This window comes from Halichoeres trimaculatus, unplaced genomic scaffold, assembly GCF_033239565.1.
Source record: "Halichoeres trimaculatus isolate MK-OKI-2021-1 unplaced genomic scaffold, fHalTri1.1 fHalTri1_scaffold_14, whole genome shotgun sequence".
NCBI lineage: Eukaryota > Metazoa > Chordata > Actinopteri > Labriformes > Labridae > Halichoeres > Halichoeres trimaculatus.
This window is the reverse complement of record NW_027437192.1, coordinates 10,505,990-10,524,428: the sequence shown is the minus strand read 5'-3', so window position 1 is coordinate 10,524,428 and position 18,439 is coordinate 10,505,990. Positions and strand designations below refer to the sequence as shown.

General features: G+C 41.5%; 1 protein-coding gene across 1 annotated transcript; it reads right to left on the bottom strand.

The window, feature by feature from the left end:
• Nucleotides 1–177: 177 nt before the first annotated feature.
• skic2 (SKI2 subunit of superkiller complex) lies at nt 178–18,196 on the bottom strand. The gene is made up of 29 exons (XM_074686413.1): nt 17,994–18,196; nt 17,496–17,614; nt 16,903–17,024; nt 16,661–16,778; nt 16,111–16,225; nt 15,740–15,814; nt 15,599–15,652; nt 15,348–15,511; nt 15,039–15,194; nt 14,793–14,938; nt 13,759–13,905; nt 13,581–13,665; nt 13,392–13,498; nt 12,330–12,476; nt 12,142–12,238; nt 11,841–12,053; nt 11,554–11,664; nt 11,257–11,368; nt 10,985–11,103; nt 10,137–10,268; nt 9,903–10,040; nt 8,649–8,753; nt 8,363–8,492; nt 8,124–8,250; nt 6,482–6,692; nt 5,578–5,688; nt 3,167–3,385; nt 2,383–2,523; nt 178–600 (listed from the first exon to the last, which is right to left on the bottom strand). The coding sequence occupies exons 1-29, from the start codon at nt 18,004–18,006 to the stop codon at nt 400–402; spliced, it is 3,735 nt and encodes a 1,244-aa protein (XP_074542514.1). The 5' UTR covers nt 18,007–18,196; the 3' UTR covers nt 178–399.
• Nucleotides 18,197–18,439: the final 243 nt, after the last annotated feature.

The window sequence follows — 18,439 nt, the reverse complement described above, 5'->3', positions numbered from 1 at the left end:
ATTTCTTTCCTTCCTTGCGTGACATTTCTCCAACTCAGGTTTCTCCTCTCATGCAGGTTGTCCTCAAATGCTTTCTCTGTCAGATTTCCCATGAGGAGTTTGCTGTCAGGAAAGATGCATGCAACCCAACCAATACATTGGATAAAGTGATCTTTTTGGATAGTTTTTTATTTCTGTACAATAAATTACATCCATTGTCATGTTTTCTGTACTTTGGTCGGCTGGTTAAAATCCTTCCCTTCTTCAGTTTCCAGTGAGTTTCATGTAAACGTCAACATGTTTTATAGGCACATACAGCACTTCTGTGTTCATTTACACTGTCTCTTTACCTCCCCCCTTTTTTCTCACACCTTTCACACCGAGACAAACACTTCAGCTGCAGGCATCTCTCCTCGTCTCTCAGTGGGTGTAGAGGGAGGCGGTGAAGACGATGTCCCTGCGGATGGCCAGGGAGGCTTTCTCCATTTTGCTCCCCAGGACGGAGTCACCCACAATACGGGCGGCCTGACGCACCTCCTTCAGCACCTCGTCCAAGCGCTGGATGCAGCGGACCACTGTGCCTTCCTGAACGTCTGTCAGCAGGGCGATCTCTGCAAACGGCTGAGGAAGTGAGATAAAGCGAGGTGTGAAGGAGGTGATTCAACAAAAAGGAACAAGCTTTTGTCCTAACATGAACAATATGCATTAGGTTTTCTATTATTGTTATAAATACCAGACAGACAAACTTGAGACTTAAGCTTTCAGATCTGTGTAACACAAATGAGCCCTCAATGCTGTGTTAATAAGTACTAAAGCAACACATCAGTCCAACAACATGGGAGAAAGCTATTTGCAAAGAAGTCATAAAGTCAACCATATGGATCCAGAGATAATGATCAGGAGAGGAAAAAGACCTGACGTACGGTAAATTTCCAACTGACATATGAAGATAGATGTTTGGTCCATGTAAGGGCCCCTTTATACTCCCTATACGTACTAAAATGTAAACCTTCTCAAACCTTGAACCATCACTTTTTACATAATTCCATGCGTCCTTTATGTTGGCATTTCCGTTAACCAATACATACACCAGGGGGCAGCTCAGAGTAAAAAATTTATGACAACAAACCCAAAAACAAATATGGCGACTGTGGAGGAGGTATTGCTAATGCATCTCTTGCATAAAAGACCAAAGCTGAGGCAGCGTTGTAGGAGTTGGTTGGTGAGGCCGTTCAATACATCTCCAACACATCTTTGGAAAGTATCACCCTTGTTATTTCTTCTTCGTGTCTCACTAGAGCTATGTATCAGGTAGTAACAGCAACACTGCCCCCTAAGTTCTGGTGGTAATACTTTGTTCAGCCCTTATATGTAAACTTGATGGAAACATGCAAAAACAGACAAAATGAATGCAGAGCATAGATAGAAGGTTCTGTCCTTATCCGTATTTAATGTTGAGCATAAATGGGCCTCAAGGGACGATAAACAGTAAATGTACCGTTGAAGTACAGTCAATGTGTGGCCCATATACGGCCAGTGTACAGTTGATGGATGATCGATGAAGGGTAGATGCAGGGTTGATTTATAGTCAGTTTATATGGTTGTCGAGGTAGTCGAGGTACGGTCAATGTACAGCTGATTACGGCCAATGTACGGCTGATTTACGGTTGAGGTATGTAACTTTGCGGCAGAGATACAGTTGATGTGTGGTCAATGTACAGCTGATTTACGGTCAATGTACGGCTGATTTACAGTCAATGTACGGTTGATTTACGGTCAATGTACAGCTAGTTTACGGTGAATGTACAGCTAGTTTACGGTGAATGTACAGCTAATTTACGGTGAATGTACAGCTGATTTACCGTCGATGTAAGGTCATTTTCTGATTGAAGTATAGTTGATGTATGGTCAATGCATAGCTGAGTTACAGTAAATGTTGGGTAGATATAGGGTTGATTAACAGCTTATTTACGCTGGATTACATCTAATTAATGTTCGATGTATGGTCATTTTATGGCCCAGTTACATTGTATTTAATTGGATGCAAGTAAGACTTAAAAAGCTGGAAATTCCATGCTACCCAGCAGACCAATCACAGAGCTTCTTCAGTATTTACGCTAAGTGAAGCTATGTGTGCAGACTTATGCACTGAAACAAGCTTTGATTCTTCACAGATGTATTAACCAGGTTGAGATTCTGGACTTCGAATGAAATGTTGATAAAAACATAGTTTTTAAACATAGAGCCAACATCGTGCTGTTTGGCAGAAAAAAATGTCATTTGGGAGCCACAGATGCCCCAGGAGTCTTCTGATTGTCTGTAATACCATGCACTCTTAACACATGTTTATCTCTGTTTGCACCAGATGTAAAGAGGTTAAAAATGGAGTGAGTTAAACCTCACCATGCCTCTGGCCCAGCAGTAAACCACCTCTGTCAGGCCAAACTTGAATTGGCCGACAAACTCCTCAACTGTCTGAGGTATCTCACAATCCCTCTGCAGCTCTCCGATACGCTGGGCCACTGACAGCACTCGATCGATGCCCTGAAAGAAAATGAAGAAAGGGTCGCAGAGTGAGAGAAAGAGATGGGAAGCAGTAAGTAATGCCTGACAGATTTTAGTTTTACACGCGGCCCTCAAATGCATCACTTGCTCCCCCTTTAGTGTGGACAGACTGACCTTGTCATTTATGTTCAAGAAATCTGTTTAACAAACTGTCCGCTGTGCTCTTGTAGGTCTGCAGAGCTCAAGTCATGACTAATTTAGGCGCTCGTAAAGCACTTTCATGTTTCAGGGGCAGTTCAAGACACACTCTAACTCACACAGAAAGACACACACACACACACACACACACACACACACACACACACATACACACACACACACACACTCACTCACAGCAGAGGCGTGTTTGACAGAGATGGAGATGCGAGTGAATTAATAAGTAAGTGAGGGACAGGGCTGAGTCAGGTGAAGTGTCCCTGCTGTCCTTTCTGCAGGCCGAGGATGTAATCTTCACAAGGACAATGTAGTACTGTGCAAGCGTGTGTGTGTGTTTTAGTGTGTGTAAGTGTGAGTCATCCATGGAGGAGGCTGAGCCTGTACATTATGTCAGCTCCCACACACACATCCCGACTGCCACTTTAAATGATGTAGTTTCCATAAATCTAACACATGTCCTCCTTACCTCCTGTAGTGTGTTGGTGATGTGAGGCTCCACCTGCGTGTTCTGTGTAAAGACCAAACAGGACAGCAGGGCGGCGCTCTCTTCAGGAGCGAGTGGGCTCAGGACGTTTTCGAAGAGCAGCTCTGTCAGCAGGAGCTCATGGCTGCTGATCTGACAGGCCACGCGGCCTTTGAGCTGCACTGCACCGTTGCTGTCGACGTACTGGAGCGACTGCAGCACCTGAGGAGGACGAGACAGGTGATCAGTGCCCCACTTTGTTCAGGCTGAAATATTTTTGAACCAGGCCATTAGCATGTTTGTTTTAGCTGTAAAAACTTTTTTTTGTTGTTTTTGGTGTGACCTGTCCAGGGATTCTGCCTCCAGAAGAATCTTTAAGGACTGCAGTTTTTTTTTGCACTTCCACTTTTGGTTTCTTATTCTTAGGTCGGGGTTGTTTCTTGGTATTGATGTCAAGCTAAAGGCCTTGAAATAAAGGATTCAGGACAGAGATCTCAAACTCATGGCCCACTGCCCTCACATGCCCAAGACAGTACATGCCACCCTGATGTTAATCTCTCTTCACTGGCTTCCAGTGGCAGCTCAAATCAAATCAAAAGCTCTTCTTCTGGCTTTCAAAACATTTACAAGAACTGCTCCTGCCTACCTGGGGTCCCTCATCCAGGTCTACACCCCTTCTCGCCTGCAACGCTCTGCTTGTGAAAGACGCTTGGTGCTCCCAGATAATTATAATTTGTGTGGAGTTTAAGGAGAATGACACCCGTCTCATATGCAAAGAAATGGATGCTAAGTTGCCATTCTCAAGTATGTAAAAGTAGCAGGGAGATGAACGGAAACAACAAGCTGCAAAAGAAAGAGCTTTCACTACAAAGATATGTATTCCAGAGGGCAAGAAAAGAGGAAAACAAAAGAACAGGTCCAGACTCAGTGATGTCCATCTTGTTAGGCAAAAAAAGCCAAACTGACTGTGACATGGTTCATAATAAGATTGATTTTTATTTTTGTAAAACACCCAAAGTGGCTGCTTGTAGCAGGATTGGATGCTCGGCAGCCCTCAGATGATTTGAGTTTAGAGATTTGAAAAAAAATTGATACGGTAATAAAAACTGATACTGTGACCTGTGTTAAAATATAGATACATCAACTTTCAATATCTATATTTTTTGATTTAAAAAATCCATATTTATGGTCAGTTGGAAGTACAGTAAAGCCGTGTTTCCACCAAGCAGACCAGTTCGGTTTGATACGGCGCGCATTTTGTGGTTTTTCCACGGACTAATCCTGAGACAGATCCCCAAATAACCGAGACGAGCTGTCCCACTTTTTGAGATCCTTTTCGTATGGGTGCCAGACTGAACCGATCCGATCTCGGAAGGTGGAGCTACAACACAGCAGACTGTTGATTGGTCAAAACAATCGTCACTTACCCCGACAGCGGCTGCATTTCTCCTGGAGGCACACAGATTTCTCTGAAACAAAGCTTGATTGCACTTTGTATTAAAGAGCTACATGCCAATCACAGAGAGGATGAAATGCTGCATGTCTTCCATCTTTGCTCTTTGTTTACCGGGTCGCGTTTTTCTTCTTCGTTGGATTTATTAGGGGGGTAAACTGTGTTGCGCTGCTACAGCGTCACGCTATTGTTTAACAGCTGTGGGTTTTGGCAAATGGCTTACACGCTGCCCACCACGAGAGGGCACAGTTTGCTGTGGAAACGCAAATGGAATCAGGCTTAACTGTACCAAACCGTGCCAAACCGTACTTAACTGAACTGGACTGCTTGGTGGAAACGCGGCTTATGTCTTCTGCACCTCCACTGCGGTAGATGGCGCCACAAAGCCACTCTGCTGAGTTTTCCAATAAACCTTATAAATAATATAATCTCAAAGTATTTTCAAAGAATTTTATTCTTAAACTTGAGGATGTGGGTTTTTAATGCCGTAAACATCAATGTTCTCTCTTTATTCTTGGGTCAGTTGGTTTAAAATCATTTTAAGTTTAATTTTCACAGTGTAGTAGACTGATAATAATCATAGTCACCTTTTGTGCACTATTTGATTTTTTATGAGTAACACTGGTTACACCAAGTGACAAACTTGACACACTTTATGATTTTAAGTTAAGTGTATGTATGAAACACTGCATCTGACTTTCATTATTTCAAACACAATAAAATAGAAAAGTTGTTTTCAATCAAATAGCTGGGTAGAATATCGCAAAATATCACAATACTTTGATATCATCGTATTGTGACCCAAGTATCATGATGCGTATTGTATCATGAAGCCCTTGTCAATACTTCCCCCTATTTGAGTTTAAGACCCCTGCTTTAGAAAGTTAAAATATCTAAGACTGTAAAATGGCCTTCATCTGTAAAAACTTAATATTTGAGGACTTAAATTCTTGATCCAAACCTTGATTCTCTGGTGGTATTCAGGCAGCAGGGACAAAGACTGATCAGACACCAGGAACAGCAGCTTGTCCAGCTCCTCCTGCACACTCATCCTCTCCTGAACACGGGCGAACTGAAACACGCATAAACACACAAAAACATGGTTACAAGGTTGGTATGTAGACAACATTATCGAAAGAAAAGCAACACTCGTATTGATAACACAGAGGAGTCTGACGGCGAGTATGTAACATGAACCAACTGAGGCCAATTACTTCATGCTAATAGCTTTCACTGCAGAGCATTACAACATCAACTACCACTCAATAAAACCCAGGAAGCTGCACGAAGACAAACAGGGGTGTAGAGTGTCGAATAGAGACAGTGATATTGTGAGCTTGTTATCTTGTAATGCAATCAAAGCTTGTGTGAATATATTTGTGTGTGTGTGTGTGTGTGTGTGTGTGACTGAGATGGCTCAAATGACACGCTGCGTCTGTGAGACAGTAATGAGCCACAGCTATAAGCCTATATGTGTAATTATAGAAACAGCCAGCTCCAGATTCTCGCATCTTATCTCCTCAGTGCGGCTGCCAGGAAGACGGGAGTCACAGCGCAGAAGGAGGAAGCTCGAAACAGGAGTTTGATATCATTACAGCGAAAGTAGAGAGAGAGACATGAGGAGCGGAAACTGATGCCTGAACAAAGGGGAGACATGAAAGGAGGCCACTTGCAAACTAAGTGTGTTATGTAAGGGTATGATGTTAATTAGCTGCATCAATATGCAATCACTGCACAAAAGAATTTATAAGCAAACAGAAAAATAAAACCCTGCCTCATCAGAAAATATGAATAGCTTCAATAAAACACTTTGCATCAGGGATTAACACACACACACACACACACTCAGAAACAAACACACACACCTGCTCTGCGAAAGTAGGTGAGTGGATACAGTTGAACTCTTTGAGGCTCTCCTGCAGCACGCGGCACCTCATGGAGCCCTCCACCACATCCACGCTTTTCAGCTGGAGGTCGTTCACGGGGTCCAAGCTGGCTATGCCGCCGGGGTTAGCTTCGGCCAATCGCAGGAGCTCCTGGGTTGCTGTGGAGATGGCCTGGCCGGGAGGGTCGTGTCTGTGGAAGTAAAGGAAGACACACAAACCTATTTTTTTAACTGACATGTTGTTGGAGGAACAGAAACAGTTGTAAACACACGCAAATCCTCATCAGCTGAGCTCAGCCACAGCACTTGAAACAGAGTTTACCAGTCTCAGAGTTTCACACTGAGTCCTGGTTTGAGCACGAACCTCTAAGAAGACAGACAAAGCCATCTCGAGTACAACAACAGCTTAAAAACAGACTTAGTGTCCTACTCATAAAAAATCTTGCCACATATACTGACTGCTTTCAGGTTGGCATGACAAATAGCTGTGAAAAATCTTTTTTTTTAATCATTAGTTCACTTGATATATAGCGATGTTAATGTATTAGTGATAATGCCTTTTTAAAGAGGGGGTTGTTATGCTTTCCAATGTATCAAATATGGATAAAGCCAGACAATTTCTTTTATTGTTATAGTAAAATTATCATTCAGATGAAACCTTTCACACAGAAAGAGTAAAAAAGTCAGTTTTAGCCACATAAAGCAGTTTATATGTCGGCAACCCTGAGTTTTAAAACATTAAAGAGGGGCTATTTTGCTTTCCCATATATCAAAAATGGATAAATATTCGCAATATCTGGTAATATGATCGTAAATTTTGTCATTCAGCTGTACCTTTTACATGGAAAAAGAAAAAAAAAGTTAATTTAAGCCACATTAAGCAACCCCTTACCTGAAGTTTGAGACATTAAAGAGGGGTTATTGGGCTTTACCATGTTTAAAACATGTATACAGAGTAACAAAACTCCAAATTTCCCTTTAATTTGTTGTAGAAATCCTTGAATCCGTCTGTAAACTGTTAAAAAGTCCTTTCTTAAAATGGACCTTTAAAGAACCGGCCAATCGTAAAGGTTGTGTGTTTGGGCGGGGATCCTTAAAGGGACAGTAGCTAAAATTAAGTGTTTCAAACAAAGGCTGAAATGAGGGTTTTCTTTAACACCTGAGCGAGAAAAATAAGGCTGTAAATCATGTAAAACTGTTACATGGATACCAGAGGGACAGCAAAAAGCCTAGAAAAAACCCCAGTACCCCCTCTTTAATGCTTTAAAACCCATTGGAACATCCCCACTCAACAATTACTGTAACTCCTCAACTATTTGGGCAAGCCAGAAAATTTAGACGGCTTCTTGAAGACATGGTGACTCTGACTCTTTTGAGGCCAAAATAACAAAAAAAGTCTCTGTGGTCTGTATGATACTTGGGTGATAAATAAAGGGTCTTTCGTTGAGCTTATATTCTGTGTATGAACTGGCTCATGTTCTTTTCCATCACTGGCTGAGGATTTATTTCTTGTTGCTTCACTGCCACCAACTGTCAGTGTGCAGAATAGCAAGAAATCACTGTTAGGATATGGATCATTATGAGTTAAAACAAATAAAGACCGTCCAGATTTACGAGCCCACCTGAATCGTGGCTGCTGCCTCTTGTTGTAGTTGTCGATGATCCGGTCTGGAATCACTTTGAGGGTTTTCACTGTGATGGCTGTGACGTCCTGAAGCTTCAGTTTCTGCACCGTGTGGCTGCAGGGACCTGATGGCCAACACAAGAGGGAAACATCTCATTAATGTGTCTTCATGTTGGACTGACTGCATATTTTCCTGAGGGTGGTTGTAGTCTGGTGGGAGACAATCAACTGACCAACCTTCAGGGATAAAGAGAGCTGTGTTGAACAGGTGAGGCAGAGCATCATTGCTTTTGCCTTCTCCTTCCTCGTTGCCTTTCTCACAGATGATGAGAGCGGTAAAGGTGCGGTTCACAGAGTCATTGGACACCTAAGAGGACAGAGGAGGACATAAGTAAACAATGCTGTGTACACATTTTTCATTTTGTTCCTTAAGAAAAGATTTAACCCCCATCATCTGAGAGTTTACATATTTTTTATGCAACCACACTAAGAAACAATCACACAGATAAACTCAAATATCAACCTGTAGTATCACTCCAAGGGCGTTGAGATGCTGTTTGTTGTTGACAACGACAACGCGGCCCACAGACAGAGCTTTCAGCCCATTCACAGACTCCAGAATCGCACGCTGAAACCACAGAGGGAGAGAAAGGAAAATTTAGCACGGTGAAAGCAGACAGTGATAATGTATGGCTGTTTTCCATACTACATACTACCTACTGCTTTCGCTTGTAGTATGCAGTATGACTGTTCTCCTGGGTCTGTTTTGTAGTATACTACTCCGGTTTTAAATTTAGGAAGCGGAGCTACAGATGATGTTTAATTATTATAAATGTACAAAACAATCTATGGGCAGATCTCTGTATTTAAGTTATTTTGTTAATCATACCACACAGAATCATCATTCTTGATTTCTAATCTTAGACCAAAGGTTGTCTCCTTTACTGAAAATATATCTGTGAGGAATTTTTATTTTTACAGCTGATGGAAAAACTACTTCTATATAATCCATGTACCGTTTAAAAAGTGAATTAGTGGTGTACATGGGCTTTACTGAATTGGTAGTAAACACCTTCTTGCAACTGGAAGTTGTTAAATTTACCGGTGTTTCTTTCGCATCGCTTCACTTCCATCTCATGAACCATCCAACGTTAGTATTGTGTTGTATTTACAATGCCAACTCATTCCAGTAGATGGCGGTAATTCACCGAAACCTGCTACCTGCATTGACCATAAACTGTATAAAACGTGGACGTAGTCTCCCTGACATCACCTGTCTGTGTCTGAAACACAAAACGAAGCACATCGGCCTTAGCAGCCATATTGGTAGTGGCAAGGGCTTCGTGTGCAGCTACAGGGTGCCTGTTGGTCATGTGACCCCGAGTTGTGCCTCTGATTGGGCAAGCTTGCGATCCTAATATGCTCTGTAAGGCCAAGTTAGAAGAAAATTCACCCCCGGTACAGTGTGTGCTGATAGTAGAATCAGCGACTCAGACAGGAGACGTTTTTTTAACAGGGCTGTAAATAGGTTAATTTCTGCTTTGAAAACAACTTTTTTTGGCTTGGTGTGTATGTGACGTCCGGTACTCCTGGAGCCAGCCTCAAGCGGACACTTGAGAAACAGCAGATTTTAGCACTTCCTCATTGTCTCATATTCTAAGACCAGAGGTTGCTGCTTGGTATTGACAAAGTTAGCGCCATGCATTGTGGGAAACAGTTTGCCAGGTGGAAAACAGCCATTGTGTGTGTTTTTTTATGTGTGTGTATACATGGGTACCTGAAGGATCTCAGTGGTGGTTCGAAGCTCAGTTACAGTGTGGTAGTAAGGCAACATGTCGGACAGCTGGCCGTCTGTGTCCAGAGGAGGCAGAGAAGACAACGACTGCTTCAGCTGGGTGATCCTCTTTTCATGGGCCTACAGGAGGAGGAAGAAGAAGAGGAGGAAGAGGCCTTGATGACATTTTCATGACATGCCATTTATAATCACACTTGATTTGTAGATGTAAGTTACCTGAGTGTCCCTGTGGCTCTCAGAGAAGCTCCTCCTCATCATGTCAGTCACACGGAGAGCTTCCACTCGCAGCAGGTTGAGGATCATGGTGTAGGTGAGTCTGAACTGGGACTGGAGGACGGTGGGTTTACCCTGAAACAGACAGGAGGACGTCAACAGCAGGCGACTTGTCTTCAACTCTTAAGGGCTTCCAGAACTTTCTTTTCTCAAAGTTTCACCTGCTTTCATTTCTGAGTTATTCTATAATACATTAATAAACTAAGAGCTACACAAAATAAAAAAATAAAAAAACAGGAAGAAAACTAATGCTGTTTCACTAAAAAAGGCAAACATATTTAAAATTACATATCAAGGGTTGAAATGTGGGATTATTTTCAGAAGTCTGGTATGAAAATGTTGAATTTCAGCTTTTGAAAACCTTTTGTTTGGCAAACTTTCCATGTAAACAGAAGAATATTTTGTTTTCTTTCATCATTTTTTAAAATTTTCATATAATTTTGTAACAATTGAAACAAAAAGCTCAGTATGATTATCCAAAAAATGCATGAAATCATGGGAGTTGGAGTCTTAATTATTAACAAAAAGCCCTGTTGATGGAAATCTGTAAGAGGGAGCGAGGCAGAAATTTCATTTATTTAATTTTTTTCCAGTTTTGTTTTTCAAATGATGTGATAAAATGGTTAAGAAAAGCTACTTTTTTTTCAGGAAGCACAAACAGTTAGATGACCTTCCAACTCACTTCCTAAATCGTCGCCTGTTTAGTTTCTCCAAAAAATACTCCACCAAATTAAACAAAATTCTGCCTCCTCTAGATTTTGTTTTCAGAGTTCAAACGTGCCGTTCCTCACCAGCATCATGACGTGCAGATCTGCCATCTCATGGACTCCAGCTTTGCACAGAATGATGACTGTGCCAGTGGCGTCCAGGCCTCTCCTGCCCGCTCTGCCCGCCATCTGAATGTACTCACCTGAGACATGAAAGAGATTTCAAAACACTGTTGGTTTCTCTCAGGTTCGATTCAACTCGAGGAGATGAAAGAGTGGTAGACACGTTGGTTCTGATGAAAGAGACAAAAAGAGACAAAACACAGACAGAGACGAAGAGAAAGAGAAAGGCAAACCTGGGAGCAGGTTTCTGAAGCCGGTGCCGTCGTGTTTTCTGATGCTGTCGAAGACCACAGTGCGAGCAGGCATGTTCACTCCCATCGCAAACGTCTCTGTGGCAAACAGAACCTGAGAGAAGAAGATAAGATGTTACAGAGATTGGAAAAAACAGACATGCTCCTACAAGTGTTCCAAATACAACACTCTTTACCCCAAATCCAACTTTTGGAGGACTGTGGTGGACCAAAAGAGGATCTGATACCACATTTGAATCTAATGAAGCCCTGGTTCAGGATCATCTCCATCTGACTCACCTTCACGAGACCTCTTGAGAAGAGCATCTCGATGACCTCCTTCAGTATCGGCAGGATCCCACTGTGGTGAACGCCTATTCCCCTCTTCAGGAGATCCCTCATGAGCAAAATCTGAAAGTGACATTTTCACAACTTTGAAGAAAAAAGTGACTTTGTTACTTCTGGCCAAGAAGAGTATTTGGGTAAAGGAAGAACAGGAAGTATAAAGTATAAAACAGGAAGTCTTCACTGTTCTGATTAAAAACCTGAGGGGGGATAATCTTGGGGTGAAGCAGACTGGTTTCTACCTGAGGAAGCTGCCGGTCTCCTCCTCGAAGGCGACTCATGCTCTTCTGAAAGAACGAGTGGATCTCAGCCTTCTCCACAGAGGTCGTCAAATCCATGGAGTCTAGCGAGCGGGCGTTCTCATCACAGCGCGTCCGAGAGAACGTAAACGCAACCACTGGCGTCTGCTGCCTCTGGGACAGGAAGTGTAGTAGAGTGAGCCACACCGCTCGGTCCTAAAGGTGGAAAACGACACAGAGAGGAGAATGAGGATGTGACGCAGAAAGGTGTGGTTTGATCAGTGTAGGATATAATGAGAATTACCTGACTTGCTGTGGTGTTGTGGGATGCATTTTTTGCGCCGAATGATTGGGCGTGTTTGCTGGTGCGTTCCTTCTTTGCATCAACAGCTGCGTAGTGCCTAAACAACACACGACTTCTTCATGAGAAACAGCTCACTCAACCAAAACAGCAGCAGAGAGAAGAAGCTGCAGAGGAGAGTTCAGTCGTACCCTTTTGTGAGGAAGTTTCCCACAGCGTCCACCAGCAGGAACATCTCTTTCTGAGTCTTGGTGCTGTTTCCTGTGTACAGATAATGCTCCAAGGGTACAGGTCTCTTCATCGTGCTGATGACGTAGATATGCCTCTTCTTTATCCGACTGAGAACAAGAGGAGGGCGAGGACGAGAGGGCAAAGTTTGATTCATGGCGAACACAAACAAACAAAAGCCAGTGTAAATGTCTATCCTGGCAAGCTGTGATTTGTAATGACCAAAAATGGCCACAAGATGGCAGGAGCTACATTTCAAGCATGTGTGTCGTAGAACAAACTTTATTTTGCCTCAGCATCTTTAGAAAAACTTTGTAGCAAAACTTGAAATTCTATCGGCAAAATTTGGTAACATTACTGGCAAGTGTGCTAGTTTCGTTAGCATGCTAAATAGTTAGGTTAAACAACAGATATTTCATTACTGGATCCCAACGGCTTGAACCATAAACAGAAGTGCAGATTGTATCAACTGTAATGATTGAAGAAGGAGAATAGAATAAGATCTGAAGTCAACATTAACATTTTCGTAAAAGACTAGTCCATCTTGTACAACTTTGCCTTCAATGCCCATTTAAACGATTGTTGTATTAGCAAGCTGATGTTTTTACTTGACAGGTTGTTGAAAAGTTTGATTGTTTTCACGATGCAAGAACCGCAGAACTGCAGAATTGGAGGGGAGATTTTTTTAAAAACTGTCCATATGTCACTTTTACTTCACAAAAACTGTCTCTCATAGTTGTCATAGAGACCTAGACATGTGGTAAATCAATCCAGTCCTGGTCAGCTGGAAGCTAAGAAGTAGCAATTTAAAATAAGCTGTAACCAGCAATATTGGCGCTGATAATTTTATTTTTCAAGTGTGGATTACCATTGGGCGTATATCTAGAAGGGAGACTTTCAAAGATCACTTTCAAACTCTTCATAGCCCCTTTAAATTGTTAGCTCACAATAAATGTGATAAAGAATGATGAACTGATAGTTATGTGAATCAGAGTTCACATAAAAAAACCTATTTGTGCACCTACCCGATCCACTCACTGAACTCCAGAGCGTTTGGCACTGTGGCGCTGAGGAGAATGATACTGACGTGATCAGGAAGCATGATCAAAACTTCCTCCCAGACGACTCCTCTCTGAGGAAAAACAAAGGTGAGACAAAATGAAGACTTTATGTTTCAAAAAGTTACAATAAAGGTGCAGGGAAAGGTTTCTGACCTCGGCGTCATTGATGTAGTGAACCTCATCAAAGATCACCCACTCCAAGTCTCTGATGACTTCTGAGCCGTTGTAAAGCATAGACCTGATGATAAGCAAGAAACCTTACAACTCTCTTTATTCAATCAGAAAACATGAACAAAAATTTCACAACAAAAAAACAAACAAGCAGATGTACCTGAGGATCTCAGTGGTCATGATGAGGCAGGAGGATTCAGGGCTGAGCTGGACATCACCTGTGAGGAGTCCCACATCTCCAAATGTGGTTTTAAAGTCTCTGAACTTCTGATTGGACAGGGCTTTGATGGGAGAGGTGTAGATGGTCCTATCAAAACGTGAGACGACCAAAAAGGTAAGAGAACCATTTGTAGGAAGAGATTAGAAGAAAACAACTACCGAGGGTAAATTAAAGAGGGGGTATTGTGGAGTTTTTTTTAAGGGTTTACACTGACTCTCTGGTAACGTGTTGTAGCTTTACATGATTTGTAGCCCAAAATTTCCCTACATTTCTCACACTGGTGCTTTAGCAAACCATTATTTCAGCCTCTTCCTCAAATTTTATATTTTAGCTGCTGTCTCTTTAAGACTCCCCACTTTACAGACCCCCTTCTTTCTGATTGGCCAGCTTGGAGGCCTGCAGGGGAAAGAGCTAAGGGCAAACTCTGGTGTTGTGTCATAAAGATCCTTACACAATGACCTCATCATTCCAGCTTTGAGCCTCTTCAATTGTGACCTTGTGTTTTTATTTGTTGTTTGTTTTAAGAATGGACCATTTCAAGCAGATTACAGACAGATTTAAGGATTTGTGCAGCAGTTTGAAAATTTGATCATGTTTTATCGAGCATTGATAATTTATATCCATGTTTAAAATATAGGAAAGCATAATAGCATAGCACAATAACCCCTCTTTAATTCTTAGATAAACTGCTTTATGTGGCAAAAGCTTCCTTTTTTAACATCTTCTGTCAAACATCTCTATCTCTCTATCATAATAACATATTTTCTATGTTTCACTAATTTTCTTATTGTTTTGACCAGAAATTGAGATGGTAAAAAAATCTGTTGGTCTTACTCTAGTTAAACCTTCTTCTTTCTTATCAAAATAAAAGTGTTTGATCAAATACTCTTTTTGCTTTAGTTTTTAGTGTGTTTGGCTCTCTGTGCCACATCGTGCAGTGAGAATAAAACTGATCTGTGCTGACAAACACACACCTTGTCATGTGTTTCTGTGATAGCGCAATGGCATATTCAGCCACCACTGTTTTTCCTGCTGATGTGTGAGCTGCCACAAACACCGAGTCGTGAGCCTCCAGCCTGAGCACGGCCTGCTTCTGGAAGGTATCCAGCTCGAACGGCCACTGGAGAAGAGGAGGGAAGAGAAAACTGTCAGTTACACAAAATTAATATGATGAATGAGTATCACGTTTCAGGCTACAAGCGTAATTTCTCAAAGCCCACCTTGAAAGCTGGGTTGGGGATGCGTTTGTAGAAATCATCACAGGGTGAAGAAATGTCGACAGGGATTGCCCACTTTTTATTTTCCTCTGGATTCTCTTTTGGTTTTGATTTCTCATCTTTTCCTTTCTCTGAAGGAGCAGAGGATGACACAGCATCCTGAGGACAGAGGACAAGAACCACATTTCAGGGAAGAGGCATTAAGAAGTAAACATCTCACTTTAACAGTTAAAAGATGGTTTGGAACTATAGCAACATAAATCTACTCACAATGAATGAAATGAAAGGAAGAAAGCAAATGACATATCGCACCTTGATGCCCAGATCTTCAAGGCTGTTTGTTCGAGGAAGTTTAGGAGCATCTTCACTTTTTTTCCCCTCCTCTTTCTCCTCTTCCTCAGGCTGAAGACCAGTGATGTCGTCATGTGACGACAGGAGGGACATGAGATTGACCTCTGCTTTTGCCGTCTTGGAGTCTTTCAGGGAAAAAAAAAAGAGATATCAAATAAAATTCTTACGCACCTATTTTACGAACTCCAGGAGAATTTCCTGGCTTCACTTACTTTTGTCTGTGAAGTCCATCCCAGCTTTGAGCCCAACTGGGACTCTGAGTAAATCTATAAAATGAAGATTAAAAGTTAGGAGCTTGAATAAAATTCAGACCTTTCATTTTACAACACTGTAAGTCAAGATTACAAAATCACCATTTTCAAAGTCTATGTCCTCCTCAAGGTCAGACTTCTTCTTGATTTGGTCCAGACTAAGCTCCTCCATACCCCCTGTAAACAAAAACATGGAAAAAATAATAAGGACTCTGCCTCAAACAGGCCTCTAGATGGCTGGCCAATCAGAGGAGAGGGGGCTTGTGGAGTGCGAAGCCTTAAAGAGACAGCAGCTAAGACTTATTGTTTTAGACAGACCCAACACTCAAACATCAGTATGAGGAAAAATCGGGATTTTTTGTGGGGGCTGTAAATCACGTAAAGCTACTACAGAGGTACCAGAAGGACACTATATACCCTAAAATACACAATACCCCCTCTTTAATGAAAAAACTTTAAACTAAAAGACTCACCAGGAAGGAACGGATAGTTGGTGTTGCTTCCTCTGAGGCTCTCTGAAGGAGGTCCTGGTTGTCGTTGAAATGACAGCGAGTTCTTTGCTGACAGGCCAGTGTTCTCCAGTAACACCTGAAGACAAATAAAGACTCATTTGTCTTTGTTTCGTGTTTTAAGTTGTTCATTCAGAAATACAAAGGGCAATTTGTCTTGAGCTGACATGGAGGATTTGTCAGCATGAAAAGTTTAAAAAGAATATATTTCTCTGTGTGAGAGCATTTCTCTCCAAAAAAGTTAAGAAAAACCATTTGACTAGTGCAACCAATTTTCTTAGCTGAATGATTTTAAATACATATATGTTTATCAAGAGTTAGTAAATATCAGAAGTTGTTCAAATATTCAAAACATTTTCGTAAAGTCCACATTTGTATTTTACTCTTTGATATGACAGACAGTACAAAGCAACAAATTCACATGGAAATTAGAGACAAGAAGCTAATTTTTAATTTCTAGGAGCTGAAAAAATTACATCTTTGTCATTTCTGCTTTGTAGTGTTCGACACCAACCTCGGTGAAGTCCAACAGCATTCCTGTGGTTGGATCTCTGACGACAGAGAGACCAGAGTGAAGAGGAGACGGAGTGCAGCTGAGTAAAGAGTCGACATTAACGTCTCTCTGAGTCACCCTGGTGAAGACAATAACAACAACAAAACAGTTTAATAAGCGAAAACATCACACGCTTGCTGCATAATCTCAAGTAAAGTTGGGTTTACAAGAAGAAGCTGAAACATTTTTTGGGAAGCACATACTTGAGAAACTTCTGGAAGGCAAAATCTGTGTCATGGATAGGAAGCCAGGCAGGGTCTTGTAAAAACTGCTTCTCTACTTCTGTCTCCAAGCTCAGGCTGGTGGGAGGGAGTCCATGGGGAAGCTGTGGAAGAATCAGCAATCAGAAAAACTCAGTAACAGGAGGCAGCTCTGTGAGCCAGAAGAAACATGCTGCACTGCTCTGCAGTCTTAAGGATAATATTGTGTTTTTCCAACATGATTACTCTCGAATTCATCAGAATTGTTAAAAAACCTTGAAAATTCATCAAAATCAGGCACGTTTCGAGCAACACATTAATTTGTAACCATTTTGGTAACACTTGCTATTTCTAATAACAATATAAAGACAATTTGGCTGATGTGACAATGACTGATATAATGTTTAATAATCACATATTCAGAGTGGAGGTTTGGAAACTTAGCATTGGCAGGCAATTAAAACAAAATGCATTGAAATGAGCAGAAAGGGGTGTTAACAATATTAAAAGTACTTTCCATGCATAAAAATGTGTATGTGAGATCTGTGTGAGCACACACAGTGAAAATATACACAGTCATCCTGCACCACACTAACCGTGCTTTGAGGAGGTAAAGGCTGGTCAGGCAGGGGGTGTGTGATGAGCTCAAACCTGCCAGAGCACCCCATCTCCAGCAGGGACATGGGCAGGTCTGTGGGGCCCGGAGGGGGCACATCTGCGGAGGAGGGGGGTAAATAACAATAGAGATATAGAGTCTGACTGCTCTGAAGAAACAAAACAATGCAACTCTAAGTTCATGCAGGGGGAATACACCCAATGACTAGTCCTATTCAATCTACAACAGTCTGTAGGTGTTTAGTCAAACAGAAATTAGAGTTTGATGATCAATGCAGTCATTAGCAATAAAGCAAAGTACTGAAAACAACCCATGAGGCTGCTGAATGGAGCACTGATTGACAGAATGCTGGCTTCTGTATGAGCCACATCATCACACAGGAGCTCTGCAGCAGTTAGCATCATGTTCGTAAAATGAAACGCTTTTCAGTTATCGACATAAAAGCTGTCTCGATAATTCACAATGGCACAAAACTTACTTATTCGTTCCATTTTCCCACCCAGAACTGAGAAGCTGAAAGTTGCCACCAACCAACTACTTGTCTGCTGTCGCCTCGGAAGTTACCAAAACTGACAAGCGGAAGTGACTACTAAACTAAGATGGCTTGCTAGCTAAATGAAAAAAATGAAAACTATATTTTAGTCATGTCACATATTTTCAGTAAGCTTTTCGAGGTATGAAAAAATATTGTTTTCCTGGAGTAGGGTAATAAAAAAGCGCCATTTGAAGTAGTGATGAGAATTAAGGCTCATTTATGAGAGTCGGTTCTTTTTGCCTCGGCTCACTAAAAAGTGACTCATCAGATTTTTTTATTGTCTGAATTAATTTGTTAAGAAACAAAATTATGTGTACAATAAATTTCTACATAAAAATACAATATAAGAAATGTTCTTTATTTTTATGACTTAATTTATATACACAACA